General features: G+C 33.7%; 2 protein-coding genes and 1 long non-coding RNA gene across 10 annotated transcripts; 1 reads left to right on the top strand and 2 right to left on the bottom strand.

The window, feature by feature from the left end:
• Positions 1-151: 151 nt before the first annotated feature.
• Positions 152-4,036, bottom strand: LOC100879178 (sodium-coupled monocarboxylate transporter 1). Its single transcript, XM_012280328.2, has 8 exons — positions 3,707-4,036; positions 3,278-3,503; positions 3,138-3,205; positions 2,775-3,070; positions 2,488-2,706; positions 2,245-2,428; positions 1,827-2,114; positions 152-1,650 (listed from the first exon to the last, which is right to left on the bottom strand). Exons 1-8 carry the CDS (start codon positions 4,034-4,036, stop codon positions 1,405-1,407), a joined length of 1,857 nt encoding a protein of 618 aa, XP_012135718.1. The 3' UTR covers positions 152-1,404.
• On the top strand, positions 3,496-11,598 carry LOC105661887 (uncharacterized). Of its 8 annotated transcripts, none has more exons than XR_013040856.1 (7): positions 3,496-3,641; positions 3,727-4,683; positions 4,756-4,976; positions 5,522-6,841; positions 6,928-7,075; positions 7,179-7,405; positions 9,966-11,598. It is a non-coding gene; the product is annotated as an uncharacterized LOC105661887 (long non-coding RNA). The 8 variants fall into 8 exon arrangements; XR_013040853.1 differs by having other exon boundaries at positions 4,756-5,443; XR_013040855.1 differs by having other exon boundaries at positions 4,756-5,717; positions 5,788-6,841.
• Positions 9,065-13,083, bottom strand: LOC105661888 (putative sodium-dependent multivitamin transporter). Its single transcript, XM_012280330.2, has 9 exons — positions 13,039-13,083; positions 12,319-12,441; positions 12,006-12,227; positions 11,586-11,926; positions 11,368-11,487; positions 11,092-11,309; positions 10,779-10,996; positions 10,466-10,698; positions 9,065-10,359 (listed from the first exon to the last, which is right to left on the bottom strand). Exons 1-9 carry the CDS (start codon positions 13,066-13,068, stop codon positions 10,035-10,037), a joined length of 1,830 nt encoding a protein of 609 aa, XP_012135720.1. The 5' UTR covers positions 13,069-13,083; the 3' UTR covers positions 9,065-10,034.
• Between the last annotated feature and the right edge of the window lie 240 nt (positions 13,084-13,323).

The following is a 13,323-nucleotide window of genomic DNA, read 5'->3' as shown; positions in this document are numbered from 1 at the left end:
AAAGGCGTCTCTTCAGTTTTCTTCTATTCTGTTTTTCTTTCATATTTTACTTTCTGTGTAATTTAATTAATTTTATCATTTTTTTTTAGTAGAGAAAGAAGTTTAGAAGAAGAAAATTTGGGAACTGAAGAAATGAAAGGATAGAAGCATATAATAAACTTAATTATTCCTTGTATTTTCTCATTGTTATGTACAAATATTTATACAAACACGTAGAAATGAAGAAGCTTACGTTAAAATACATCAGCGCTTATGTATTCTACTCAGCCACTTAAATACGCGAACGAACAAACAAAGTACAGATCCGCAGTCAAATGAAACGAGTGACTTTTCATCCTCACAATATGAAGAAAATAAGAAAAGAATAAGGAAGAAATCCATTCCCAAGACGACGGGTCGCTGAGTGGAGATTCTTAAACGAATCATTGACGTTTCAGGTGGAAGAAGCTTCTCGGGACGGAAGTGTGCTTGTCGAGCAACGAAGAAGCGTAAAAATCGTTCGAAAGCGTCGTCGAACGGGAAAAATATATCTAAAGTTAAAATCATATCTGCTCTCTGACAGAGATTAGATTTTCGAATTAAAAAGGATACTCTTAAATACTTTCTAAAAGCGAATAAAAATATAAGTATTTACAATTGAATTGTAACTTAAAAGTTGCTACGAAACTAAAAGTAACCTAATGAATAAGATGTTACTTTTACTTATAAATTAACCACTAATCTTCTTAACAGAAATCATCTAAACTCGTAGTTAAATATGTAGTGATGTCAAATGATTCGCACCGTCCTCGAAAAATCTTACTCAGGAATGGTTGAAATTCGCGAAATAAAATAAGTACCATATAAAATAGTGCCATAAATAAATTATTCTAAGCCATTACAAATCACATCCTGACAAGGAGTCTTCTCTGAGTATCTACTTCTTTTAATTTCATTGAAACTTTCACTGAAAGTTTTCTTCTCTTTTGTTTACAGTTTTGTATTTTACTCTTCAAACTATTCAGTAAGTCTTCAGGAACCTGTTGTAAAAGATCTCGTTGCTTTGGTTTGTCTTTTTGTACAAAGAGTTTCATTCATCAGGGATTAAATTTCCTCTCACAATTCAGAAGACATTCTTCTCATACTTCATTCTCATAAAATGGAACATTATGAACATTACTTCAGTTCTCAAAAACTAAAACCAGGCATCTTCATTTTAGCTCACTGATTTCTTCTATAAGCAACTAAGAAGCAGTTTCTAGTGCAGTCAGTATAAATCCTCCCAAACTGACTAGATAACCATTCAGTAGCTAAGTATCAACTATTTCTTCCCATTAAAGGTCTCCTCATTCAAGTTCACACTTATCTTTATGAAGTCAACAAAGACTGAATAAATACTTATAGGACTGTTTTAACATTTGTTAACTACTTTGGACTTTTAGTGTTTTCAATTTGGTATTTCTCGTCATCCAACTCCAGAGCAAAGTTGGTAATTCCTTGCACATTGTTGGCACATGGTTTTGTCTGCATACTGAAGAGAGAAGCTATTGGAGGACTCAGTAGATCCTGATCCAGAGCAGCTGGATTCTGAAACCCTGTAGCAAAGCTCACCAATATGCCTACCAACATTGTCAGAATGCAACCAATTGCACTGTACCATAAGTAACTGATCTGGAAGAAAATTAGTGTCATTAATATTTAAGTACATATTACTATTACATAACATTTGTGTATGTATAACTAATGACTTAATTCTTTACAGGTGTTTTGAGCAGAGAGAAGAAAGTATGAAGAGGAAGAAGAAGAAGAACTGATTGTTTAAAATTATTATTATTATAAATCTTTACCTTGTACATAAAGAAGGCTTCATTGTCATCATTATCTGTATGAATTGGGACAGTGGTTGTGGTATTGCTAATGCAAGGACAGGCAGCAGTAGATACGGGTTTACTGTCCAAATGGATTTGGCCATTGAAGACGGCAATTTGAGCTCCTAGTCCAATCCATAGGACGATTAGCAAACTGGTGATGGCTCCTGAAATTGCTCCTTTGGCGTTTGCCCATGGCACGAACATGCCCAAAGAGAATAATCCTAAGGTAATGCCTCCAACCATACCGTTGAACGATAATGCAACCTGCAATTATAGATATTAGCAATCAAGATATAGTTTCAGATATAGTTTCTAATTCTTATAAATTCTTACAGCAATTCAATGAGAAGATAAAATGAACAAGTTAAAGGAAGAAAACAAAATGCAATTGTACCTGCAGAACACTGCCAAGACGTTCTACAACAAAAACCAGAGCAAAGCTAAGTGCACCAAAGAAGATACTGATCCACCTGGCATAAACTGCTCCCTTCCTGGCTGGCAGCTCTATCTTAAACAAGCCTTGAAATATGTCTTCACAGGTAATTGCTGCTAAAGAGTTCAAAGCACTGGCCACAGTCCTATTAAAGAAATTAAGTTACTTTATGTTTTCCTTTAAACAGATATTAAATGAACATACCCCAAGGAGGCAGCAAAGATTCCAGCCACGAAGAGGCCAGGCATACCCTTGAGGCTTCCCATAAAGTTCATTACATACAGTGGCAGCAACTGATCCTGGCCACTTATGTACTTAGCCAACAGAGGATCGCAGTCTTTGTACGTGCTGTAGAGTACCATACCAGTCAAGAAATTAACAGTATATATTATAGTCATGCCAGCAGCGGATACCCATAAAGCTCTGTAAAAGAAAATATATATAAACTTAATGAAAAGACTATAAAGAGTAATTTTTTTTAGGACGCTCACGTTCTTGCTTGACCGATGCTCTCAACGCTAAGGTACTTCTGGATGGATGCTTGATTACTGCAGAACATGGTGGTCCAGTAAATAGTCCCACCGACCACAACGCTCCAGAAACTGTGACGAATCGTTGGATTGGGGTTGACGTTGAAGAACTCCATTCTTCCAGATTCCTCGTTCACTTTCCACACCGAAGAGATACCGCCTTCCCAAGACATACCGTATCCAACGATGAGAAACAAGGATCCAAGCAGCACCGCTGCCTGGAAGGTGTCTGTCATTATGACAGCCTTCATTCCTCCCTAAGAGCAGAAGAAAGAGCTGAAGAACTGGTAGAAAAGTGTGAACCTTCGGAAGAAGAATACCAACCTGGGAGGCATAGAAGATACAAACTACGTAGACTAGAGTGACAGCTATATAAGTGTTCAGACCCGTGACTGTAAGCAGAGAAGAGGTGTTAATTAAAGAGTACGCAGATTAATTGCTTCAAGTAGTTTTACTAGTCTTACCATGACTCAAAGCCAACGCTGGCGCGTACACAGCCACGGATGTATACAGAATCATTTGCAACATATATAGACCACTGGCGAGCAGTCTGCAATGACGATCGAAACGAAGATTCAGATACTCGTAGCTCGATGTTAGTCTGAGCTTCATGTAAACGGGCAGGTAAAGGTACGATGTGATTGGCACCACGAGGATGAAGGCCACACAGGTCATCCAGAATTGGGTACCCTTTCATGTTTCAAGAAAACTTTTATGCATTGATCACTTCAATGGACATTGGAAAAAATGTTTCGAAGAAGAAATAATATAAAGATAGAAGAACGAGGATAGGTTTAATTTAAATCATTTCTTCCTTGGGTTTAAAAGGTGTTAGCATTCAGAACTGTTAATATTAATACGTTGACCTCGATATTAATACATTTTTAACATACCTGTGCGTACATCTCTGCAGGATTGCCAAGGAGCTCAATAGCCGTTATAAAACTGGCAGCCAGGGACATCGCCATAGGAAATGTCCCCATGCTAGATCCTCCTAGCAGAAAGTCCTGACTGGTTTCCTGCTTCTTAGCGAAGAAACCGTAGAAGGTACCGATCAGGCAAGAGATCAACAGCATCGCTGCGAGTACCATATAGTCGGGCCACGAAAAATAGTGGAGGAAGATCGGGTGCTCCTCCAAACATTTTTCCTCTGCGTCGGATGGCCGTTGCTCCGCGGAAGATACCGCCAGAAAAACGAATAGCACTAAAATACGCGACCGCATTTTTCGAGAGCTTGAACAGAAATTAAATTGCCTCTTAATAATTTTCTTCTTGAATTAATTCTTTGATAGTCTTATTAATTTAAAATATTTTCGCAGGTATGAAAAGCATTTGAAATCAAGATGTACAGAAATCAATCTGGATCTTTTACGCGATCTTAAATATATCGGTGATACTCGATCAAATATCGTTGAATGCGGCTCAAGGATACTGAATGCCAAGTACAGAGATCGATCGAGTTATTGGTTTTCTTCTCAATTACCTTGCAGATTGAAAAAGACGAGAGTACAATGTTGCTTTATTTTATTATCTTGATCTTTTAAGTAATGTATTGCCTTCTGTTATTGTTAAGAATGAATTATTTAACAAATTTTTAAAAAATTGTAACTTCATTTCATCGATGAAGAATGTGAGATTTTAAGATAATTATCTTAGCGTGTTTACTGGAGTATAGATAAAGCCGTAATTGATTCAACGTGCATATCTGAATTATTGGTCGATTATTTCTACCTTACGTAAGCAAAGTGTAACGCACTATCCTGTGTCATCTTTATGGCTATTAACACCAGCTTTCGATCATCATTAAAATATCTGGTTGACACTGGATAGAACCGGTTAATTCAGAGTCATACAAATTTGGAAATGCACGGTAATGCCTTTCTAATCTCTAACTACAACTAGACATCATTTTAATGTTAATCACGTTGTTTGTTTCGTTTAGAGCCACGATGAAGTAACACCGAATGAATATTCAATACATTCCTTCTTTCAAGGGCAAAGTGACGAAGGGCAAAGTGATAATTTTGAAGGTCGAAAAAAACATAGAGAGTTCATGGGAATTCACCTGAAGATTAAAATCTAGAAGAATAAAGTGTCACTGTGACTTCAACTTCATTCAAACACCGGATCTTTCCTTACATACAAAGAACTGAAAGACAAGCTGTAATCGATAATGAATTTCATAAGCATTTTCGTTATTGACACTGCATCTATCAGTGATCCTCCACGAGCATTAAATCTGGTCATTTCTAGTTGAAACCGGTTTCATTGAATTGGAATGAATGTTAAACCTCAGCAAACAAGCAAAGAAACAGATCAATTTTTTATTTTTTTGTCACCTGACATAAATTAATTTAAATTATCTTCTAAATGAAAGAAAGATTTTAGACAACTTTGTGTTTGGTATCCCAGAATTAATTACATGTTACAAATTTTTGTATGGGTATCATCTGTCCAAGAGCAGTGTTGAAAGTTGTACTTTTTACTTCATATTTTCTTAAACAATTTCAAGGCCCATTCTCTAAGTTTCAAGAACTTCTTCAAGTTCTCAAGATATTGGATCTCTAAGATCTTTGCCTCTTCAGCAATATTCTATCTTAAAATCTCTTTGAAAATAAGAGGCTCAAATGGTGGAGATGAAAGTTTCTCAATATTTATATTTCTAAAAATAATTCTATGTTAATAAGTATTAAAAATCTGATTTTCAGGAAAACCAAGATGATGAGTTCTAAACAAGATTGCCATAAAAAGGTGTAGACAAAAAGTATTGACACCCAAAGAAAGTATTCTTTGAAGTCATAAAATTTCTTACCTCAGGCTGAAATTGAAGTTGAAGCTAGAGATCCAGGAGCGCAAGAGAAGAAAAGAAGAGAGGTTCAGTGACAACAGAAAGTTGGCAGAAAGGTACGAAACTGCAGCTGAATGATTTTGCTGCTGGTCTTCCTAACGTAACGCATATATGCTCGGATTTCAGCGTCGGACAAAGGCTGAAACGAATTCACTGATCGTTCAGCGTCTCAGCTCGGGCTGATGAAGCAAAGAAGAAGCGACTCGAGGGCGATTAACTAATTAAGAAAACGTCGTCGGCTTCACGCGTCTCGTTTGCTACGGAGCCGACGAATTAAGCGCAGAACGATTTCAGACTGTCGTTTTAATTGTCACATGTGCCCATTTATATGAAGCATCCCCTTCCAGACCGACAAGTTTCTTCCATTCCGGATATTCTTATGGAAACGACAACCATAATTATAAGTAAACTACGATAATTGAAAGTGATCTATATCGTCTCTTTTTAAATTTTCTCTTTTATATTCACACAGGATGGCATTGGGTAATTTCTTTTTGTATAATTAATGTCAAGTTATTTGAATAAGAGTAAGGAATACTCAAAGTTGATTAACAATTGGAAATTGAGTGGAAAAGAAGATTAAATGAGTACCACCATTAATCCTTGAATGAAAAGATTTAGATCTGTTTAAATAATTAGTATTGAATATCTCAACAGTGATTGAGTAGCAACCCTCATAATAAGGTAATTTAGATTAGAAAAAAGAGAACGATTGAATTGGAAGGATCTCTTAACTAGGGCATAACTTAATTAGACCCAAATAGAATTACTGAGTTCATAATCGATCCACGTTAGTATTGTAAGCCTCTTTGCATTCTTTTAAGTAGAATTAGACTCTTCTACAGTTTCTGATTTAATAGTTCCACTTTACAGTTTATGACAGAAATTTAAACTAAAACTTCTTCCATATTTTTTAATAAATTTTTATTAAAAATCTTGTTTTTTCTTTTTACTAATAGTAATTAAGACTTCTCGAGTTTCTTTAAATGTAAGGTTAACGATGAGGGTATAAAAAAATTCCTTTCATTAAAATGTCGCATAAGATTCCAGAGCTTCAAAGTCATGGTAAACACAATGAAAATTACATAACTGGAAATTGATCCTCGTTGGTGTTTGACGCAGTTTGATTATGAAGCGATTGTCCTCCTGTCTCTGAATTTATAATTACAATGGATATCAGGTAACACTGAATATGAATTACAGTTTACACTAAATTGCATTATTGAACGCGGTTAGCATCAATTACATGTTTCTGAAATTCCAAAGAAGTATGAAGGAATCATTTAATAGAGGACCATTCCAAGAAGAAAGAATAAATAAATCAGGGAAGAATATTCTAAATTAAACTATGAAGTTTCATGCAGAAAGAAGAAATATAATTATATCTATAGGAAAGAAGTCAACAGATGAAAGAGTAATATAGAAGAATATTAGCACTTAAATTATTTTATCTTCTTTGCTTTCTTCTTAATCTTAGACTTACATTTTTCATATTTTCCATCCTGATCGTTTTGCAGAAATAGATTTTTATTCGAGAGATGTACTTTTTGGGAGCAGCAGAAGCACCAAGAACAATTGCTAAGATCACAGTACTCTCTATGATAAAGAGGACTGATAAACTACCACTAGTGGCTCTATTAGGAGAAGATTGGAACATGAAAAATCGTCTCATGTACTGAAATAGGCCTGAAAACCATGTCCACCGTCAGTTGAAACGGGATTCAACCGGTTACTGCTCCACAGGGTTGTAAACAAACCACATTTCTTAAACTTCTGTGTCCCTGATGGTTTCACTTAACTCATTCTTTCAAGATCCTCATATTGACCAACATATTTAAATTTAAAATATTCAGTAACTCATCCATTGCATTGAAGGAACTAATCTTATACAAGAACAAGATATAATTTTTAAAAACAAATTAAATTATTCTTGATAATCATGTACAGCATGTTCTCTGTATTCTTTGTATATTGGTTGTATCAACTGAAGAATCATAGGTTTTTCTAGATGAATCAAAGATGATTCTTCATTTCTCATTTTATTGCCTTTCTTGGACTCAAGGTGTATATATACAATTTAAGCAATTAAACTGATATATCTGACTCACTATACTTGCAATTTAATGGAGCAATAATCCAAAAGAAAGATTGTAAGGAATAGCTTAACTTTTAATTCAATTTTATAACTTCAAGAGTCACCATATGAATGGAACATTGAATAATAATGTTACTGTACTATAAATCAGTTAATGGATTCTATATTAAAAAAAATTTGGAAATATTTACATTCTATCTAAGTAAAAGTTTATTGAACATTTTAGAGCTACCTTAGCAGCTTCCTTCAGTGTAAAATATGTTTCATACGCTGTTGTCACATCAATTTTTTGTGCAAATATCAGTAAAATACAACTTTACATATATATATTCCATGCACTGAACATACAAATACTACACACACACGCGCGCGCGGTTAAAACAAATTTCGTATTAAATACTCTATATGATCTTTTCCGTATCACATTTTTCGGATCATTAAACTATTCTACGACTCTCGCTTAATTTCACTTACACAATACTGTGGCATTGAAGCCGTTAATTTCAAAACTAAACTAAATATTCTATATTGTGAAAAATACCATAAGAAAGAGGATGTAGAGAGGAGGGGAGAGAGTCCTACAAAAATAAACAGAAGCACGTGAAACAGAGGTGAATATAATATACTACTAGATTGATAATAATGTACAATAGTTTGATTGCAATCAATCTATAATGATTGTTTTCATCGTTGTACCATTTCAGAAACTATTATAGTATAATTTCATCTGTACCAAAACTTGAAACTGACAAAGAGTCATGGATGCCAAGAATATTTGTCATAGATAAAAAAACCATTTGTAGAATTTCTTAATAAATTAATTGGCCATTAGACAAAACGACGTGAAAAATGACGACTACGTTTCGCAAGAAAAATAATTAAACAAAGCCCGGTGTCGATCGAAGCGCAAGTTGCAGATAAATTGAAACTGGTTTCAACTAGCCACTAGTAGTTTGATCTGGACTTATTAAACTTCTTTTGAACCGCCTTAGACCGTCCTTTATCTTCTCTGGACAGTTTGAAGTTATTACTTCATTGCTTCTTTTTACCAATTAAATTTCATAAAATCAATTCCTGAAAATGTATACAAGTACCATTAAAAAATGTAGTTAAAGAACAAGAAAGTAAATGAAGAGTTAAATACCTGATAGAACTAGTAATTATCCTTATACTAATGGAAGTCATAAATATCTCCATTGTGATGACAAAGCAGTTAATAATGAATTATTATAACTTGCACTTAATTGTAGTGACTTTATTCTTCCTTAGGACAATGAAAAAAAGATCAGAAGGAATTCGCATTCTTAATACAGTTCCACACAGTGCTTTATTAACTCTTGTTGTATTATACAGTTTAGTTAAAGTAGATGTCGTAAACGATATTATTACACTTCACAAAGTGAACGACAATTAAGTATTTCGTTTATCACATATAATAACTAATAGATATGTTATAAATATATATTTCAAAAATCCTGTTTTGAAATTATAAATTATTATCTTTGTTTGTAATACCTCTCTTTTTGTACAATATCATATGACAAAAATACGTGATTTTTATTTAGAGGATCTATTAAAATTTTCTATTTTTTACTACAGTATTGTACTTTTGTTATCACCATGCAATAATAGCTTGCAGTGCACTTAAACAGGTTAGCGTGTACAAAGAAACTTCATTTACGTTTCTTCCCATTGCAAACTTTAGTACGTCGTTTCATTGCTAAAATATATAGTGTAAATAGTATTTCTAATCCTTAGCTAACAAAAAAAAATATAAATATCATTTTTATGAAATTCCTATCAAAAGCACAGTTTCACTGGCTAACTTTTAAAAAATATAATTATCACCACTGACGTGTAAAACAAATCTAAAATTTAAGAATTTTCACCTAAATTCCCATGCATTATACAATAAAAAATAAACATGCCCATAATAAAACGTATCCCATATTCCATCTAAATTTATACAGATAAAATACAAAATGGCAGTTTTTGAGGCAACCAATGGAAGACATTTTGCTAAATATTTGTTAAGTAGCATATAAGTACCATTGAATTAAGAGCACCAATATTACGAACTAGAATAGTTTTCGATGCTTCATCGGTGCTTACAGTACATATGTCCGATAAAAAAAATAGTTCAGACACGTTACTTTATAGACAACATCCGGTATTGCTTAAAATTACAATAACTTAAACATTGTTTTAGCCATGAACATGGAATGTCTAAAACATAGAATGACGCACGAAGAAAGGAAGCGGCTAACAGAAAGTTACATTAAACTTTGGTAATGTTAATATCCTCCACATTCTCTGTATCGTGGGTAGAGTTAATAGTAAAAATGTACTTCCTCTGTGCGGTTTTATCTTTTAATACTTCCTCTTCGCTTGTTTCTAAAGGTTCTCGTCGTTTACGGCGTATACGGTTTGCCACCACGGGAAAGTATAAGTTGAGATCCAGCTCAACTTTTGGCTTCTTGAGCATATGATTCAAACAAAAACTGAGGAACAGTCCTATGACAAACGTTATCACAAATCCAAGGGGACTGTACCACATATATGAGATCCGATATAAGTAAAGATAAGACGAATCGCCTGATGGTCTAAATAAAAAAAAGAAATAATTTTAACAATGACGGCAATAATATTTCAACGATACGAAGCATCAACGTTACGAAACATTTTAATGTGCAAGAGTTTGTCCCTTACTGAGAAAACTGAGTATCTAAATGGAAAACAGTTGTATTTGTACAGCCGATATCTGACGTCGGAAGAGTTGGAGGAATTGGTCTTGGTTGACCAAAAGCGATCCAGAATAATAATACTAAGGATATAGTAGCGCCTGTAACAGATCCGATTTCATTCGCTGTTTCAGTTAGCATACCAAGAGTGAAAAGTCCTAAAAGTGGACCACCCACTACACCAAATATTGTCAGGCCAGCCTGCAAGGATTACAAAGTTTAATTTTACATATACTTAATGCTAATTATATTAGTATTAAGTATTGGTTTAGAAAAAGCACCTGCAAAACACCGCCTAAATACTGTGCCAAAAACGCTAAAACAATACAAAGAAGTCCATAAATAAAAGCAAGTAGCTTGGCTAAAGTTGTCGATGTTGTAACTGAGAATTCCTTAGCACAACATTTTTTGTATATTGGTTTCAAATAATCTTCTAATGTTACTGCTGCCAAAGAATTTAACGCCGCTGAGATAGTGCTGAGACCAGCACTAAAGATACCTAAGCAAAAAAATACGTGAACGGATCGTATAACATTTGTAATTGTATTCATTTACATGCCATAGGTAAAGCCATAAAATATTTGCAAATTCTACCTGCTATGAAAAGGCCAGGTAAACCTGGTTTATCAGACATATTGTCCATAACGTAATATGGCATCAACATATCAGTAGATGTGATCTTCTTCTGAAGCATTGGGTCACAGTTATAATATTTACTATATATTGCTAATCCTGAGAAACACGTAGTAACTGAGAGTACTGATAAAACTGGCCATGCTAACCAAAGCGCTTTCTGGGCTGCTTTTATATCTCTGAAAATATGATGGAAAACAATAATGTAATTCATATTCTATAGTTTGTAATACATACTTCACAGTCAGCAAACGTTGCACTTGTACTTGATTTACACCATATAGTGACAGAAATGTAAACAGACCTCCAATGATCAGTGACCACCAAGTATGTCGAACTGTGGGATCTACAGAAATACTAGAAACATATTATCAATTAATTTTTACATCTAATACACTCTACATATACACAAATATTTTTTTATCTAAATTTGTTTACAATAATAAATATAGTACCTATCAAATTCAATTCTATGTCCTTCTTGTGCTATCTCCCAAATTTTGCCTACACCTCCAACTTCAGCAGCTGCTGTTACAATAATAATAAAAACACTAACAAACATAAGCAACCCTTGAAACACATCTGTTATTAGGACCGCTTTAATGCCTCCTATGCTCGAATAAAAGGCACAAACAAGACCAATAATTATAACACTGCCTTTTTTAGAAATTCCTGTCGTTGCTTCTAATGCTAAAGCAGGTGCATAAAGTACAACACCTGAGTATAAAAGCAGTTGAAGCCAATATACAAAACTGGCCATTGTTCTAGCTTTTAAGCCAAAACGTTTCTCTAAATACTGAAAAAATAAAAGTGAAAGTTTTAAATAAACCATGTAATACATACTTAATACATTCAGTTAAATTCAATGCACAAACCTCATAAGCGCTTGTTGCTTGAAGTTTAAAAAATACTGGTAAAAATCCATAACAAACAAGAGGAGTTCCTATGAGATATGATATATTAATTACTACAAATTGTGTTCCATATGTGTAATTTTCTGCAGAAACACCTAATAATGTTATGGCAGACATAAAGGAAACTACAAGCGCAACACCTACAGGAACAATGCTCATTGATCTGCTTGCAATAAAATATTCCTATCAAAAAGACAATCTCAGTATCACTAAAATTTAACAGTAAATATCTTGCAATCTCAAGAAATAAAAATAAGTTTGTTAAAATGCATACCTCCATAGTCTTTTGACGTCCACCACTGAATCTGTAATAGATCCCAATACCTATGCTTATGACTAAGGTAGCTGCTATAACTAAGTAATCTTCCCATTGCAGTGTTTTTTCCATACTATTGTGCTAAAAATAAAAAATATTGTTAATTATTACCAGATTTAAAAAGTAAAGTTAAACATAAAATCCAGTTTCATAGATATTATATGAAGTGAACACAAACAGCCCAATTTACTTTATCTATTCTTCTCTATTAAGCTCGATATCTTTATAGTATACGTTTAATCATATTTGCTAACATAATCCATTAAGAACACACTTTAGCAGTGCAACTTGTTGCAACTTTTATCACATTCAAACCTTGGAGTTATTGATAACATTGAAAAACAGGTATAACTGTTAATAATGAAGTTGTCCTAGATCACAACAATGATACTTAAAACTGGAACAATATATATAAACTTTCCTAGGTATTAATTGATAATTAATATGTATATATATATTGTGTGATAATTATAATATCATCTGTTGATTCTTATCAAACATCATGCTACTTAATATTAGAATTTCAATATAATAAATCATAGTTATTTAGCTGTATAATTGGTGACACTCTTTATCAGCAATTTTTCTACATAAACATTTAGCTAACACTTTCCGCCCAGGGTAATTGTTTAAAGTACTCAGTAATTCTTATTCTAAGAATATTATTTAAAAGTATACATTCCAAAGGGTAGATTTGCGTGTTTGCATCTACGGTCCGTTTTGCAGATAGTAGATTTATTACGTTCGGGCGGAACGTGTCAACGTGTTTACACCACATGGATTTAGTACTTGCTGTCTTGTGACTTGAGTCACCAACTCATTACATAGCAAATCTGATAAAAATATGATGTATTAGTAACGAAAAGTAATGCCTGCAAGGATGTTGAATACCTTGATAACTTACCGGTATCCAGTGTCACTATATTATTCACTGATTCAACTGATAGACGCGTTCCACCAGGA

This window comes from Megachile rotundata, chromosome 16 (genome assembly GCF_050947335.1).
Source record: "Megachile rotundata isolate GNS110a chromosome 16, iyMegRotu1, whole genome shotgun sequence".
Taxonomy (NCBI): domain Eukaryota; kingdom Metazoa; phylum Arthropoda; class Insecta; order Hymenoptera; family Megachilidae; genus Megachile; species Megachile rotundata.
Note: the sequence above shows the minus strand (reverse complement) of the source record. Positions and strands in the feature narration are given on the sequence as shown.

Bases quoted from the DNA above. Each gene is read 5' to 3' on its own strand.
- LOC100879178 (XM_012280328.2), bottom strand. From the start codon at position 4,036: ATGCGGTCGCGTATTTTAGTGCTATTCGTTTTTCTGGCGGTATCTTCC. The intron at 2,115-2,244 runs GTACAATTGCAT...CTATAATTGCAG, and splicing joins GTCTTGGCAGTGTTCTGCAG to GTTGCATTATCGTTCAACGG. The intron at 1,651-1,826 runs GTAAAGATTTAT...ATTTTCTTCCAG, and splicing joins AAGCCTTCTTTATGTACAAG to ATCAGTTACTTATGGTACAG.
- LOC105661888 (XM_012280330.2), bottom strand. From the start codon at position 13,068: ATGCAAACACGCAAATCTACCCTTTGGAAT. The intron at 12,228-12,318 runs GTATGCATTTTA...TCTTTTTGATAG, and splicing joins GACGTCAAAAGACTATGGAG to GAATATTTTATTGCAAGCAG. The intron at 10,699-10,778 runs GTGCTTTTTCTA...TAATCCTTGCAG, and splicing joins ATTTAGGCGGTGTTTTGCAG to GCTGGCCTGACAATATTTGG.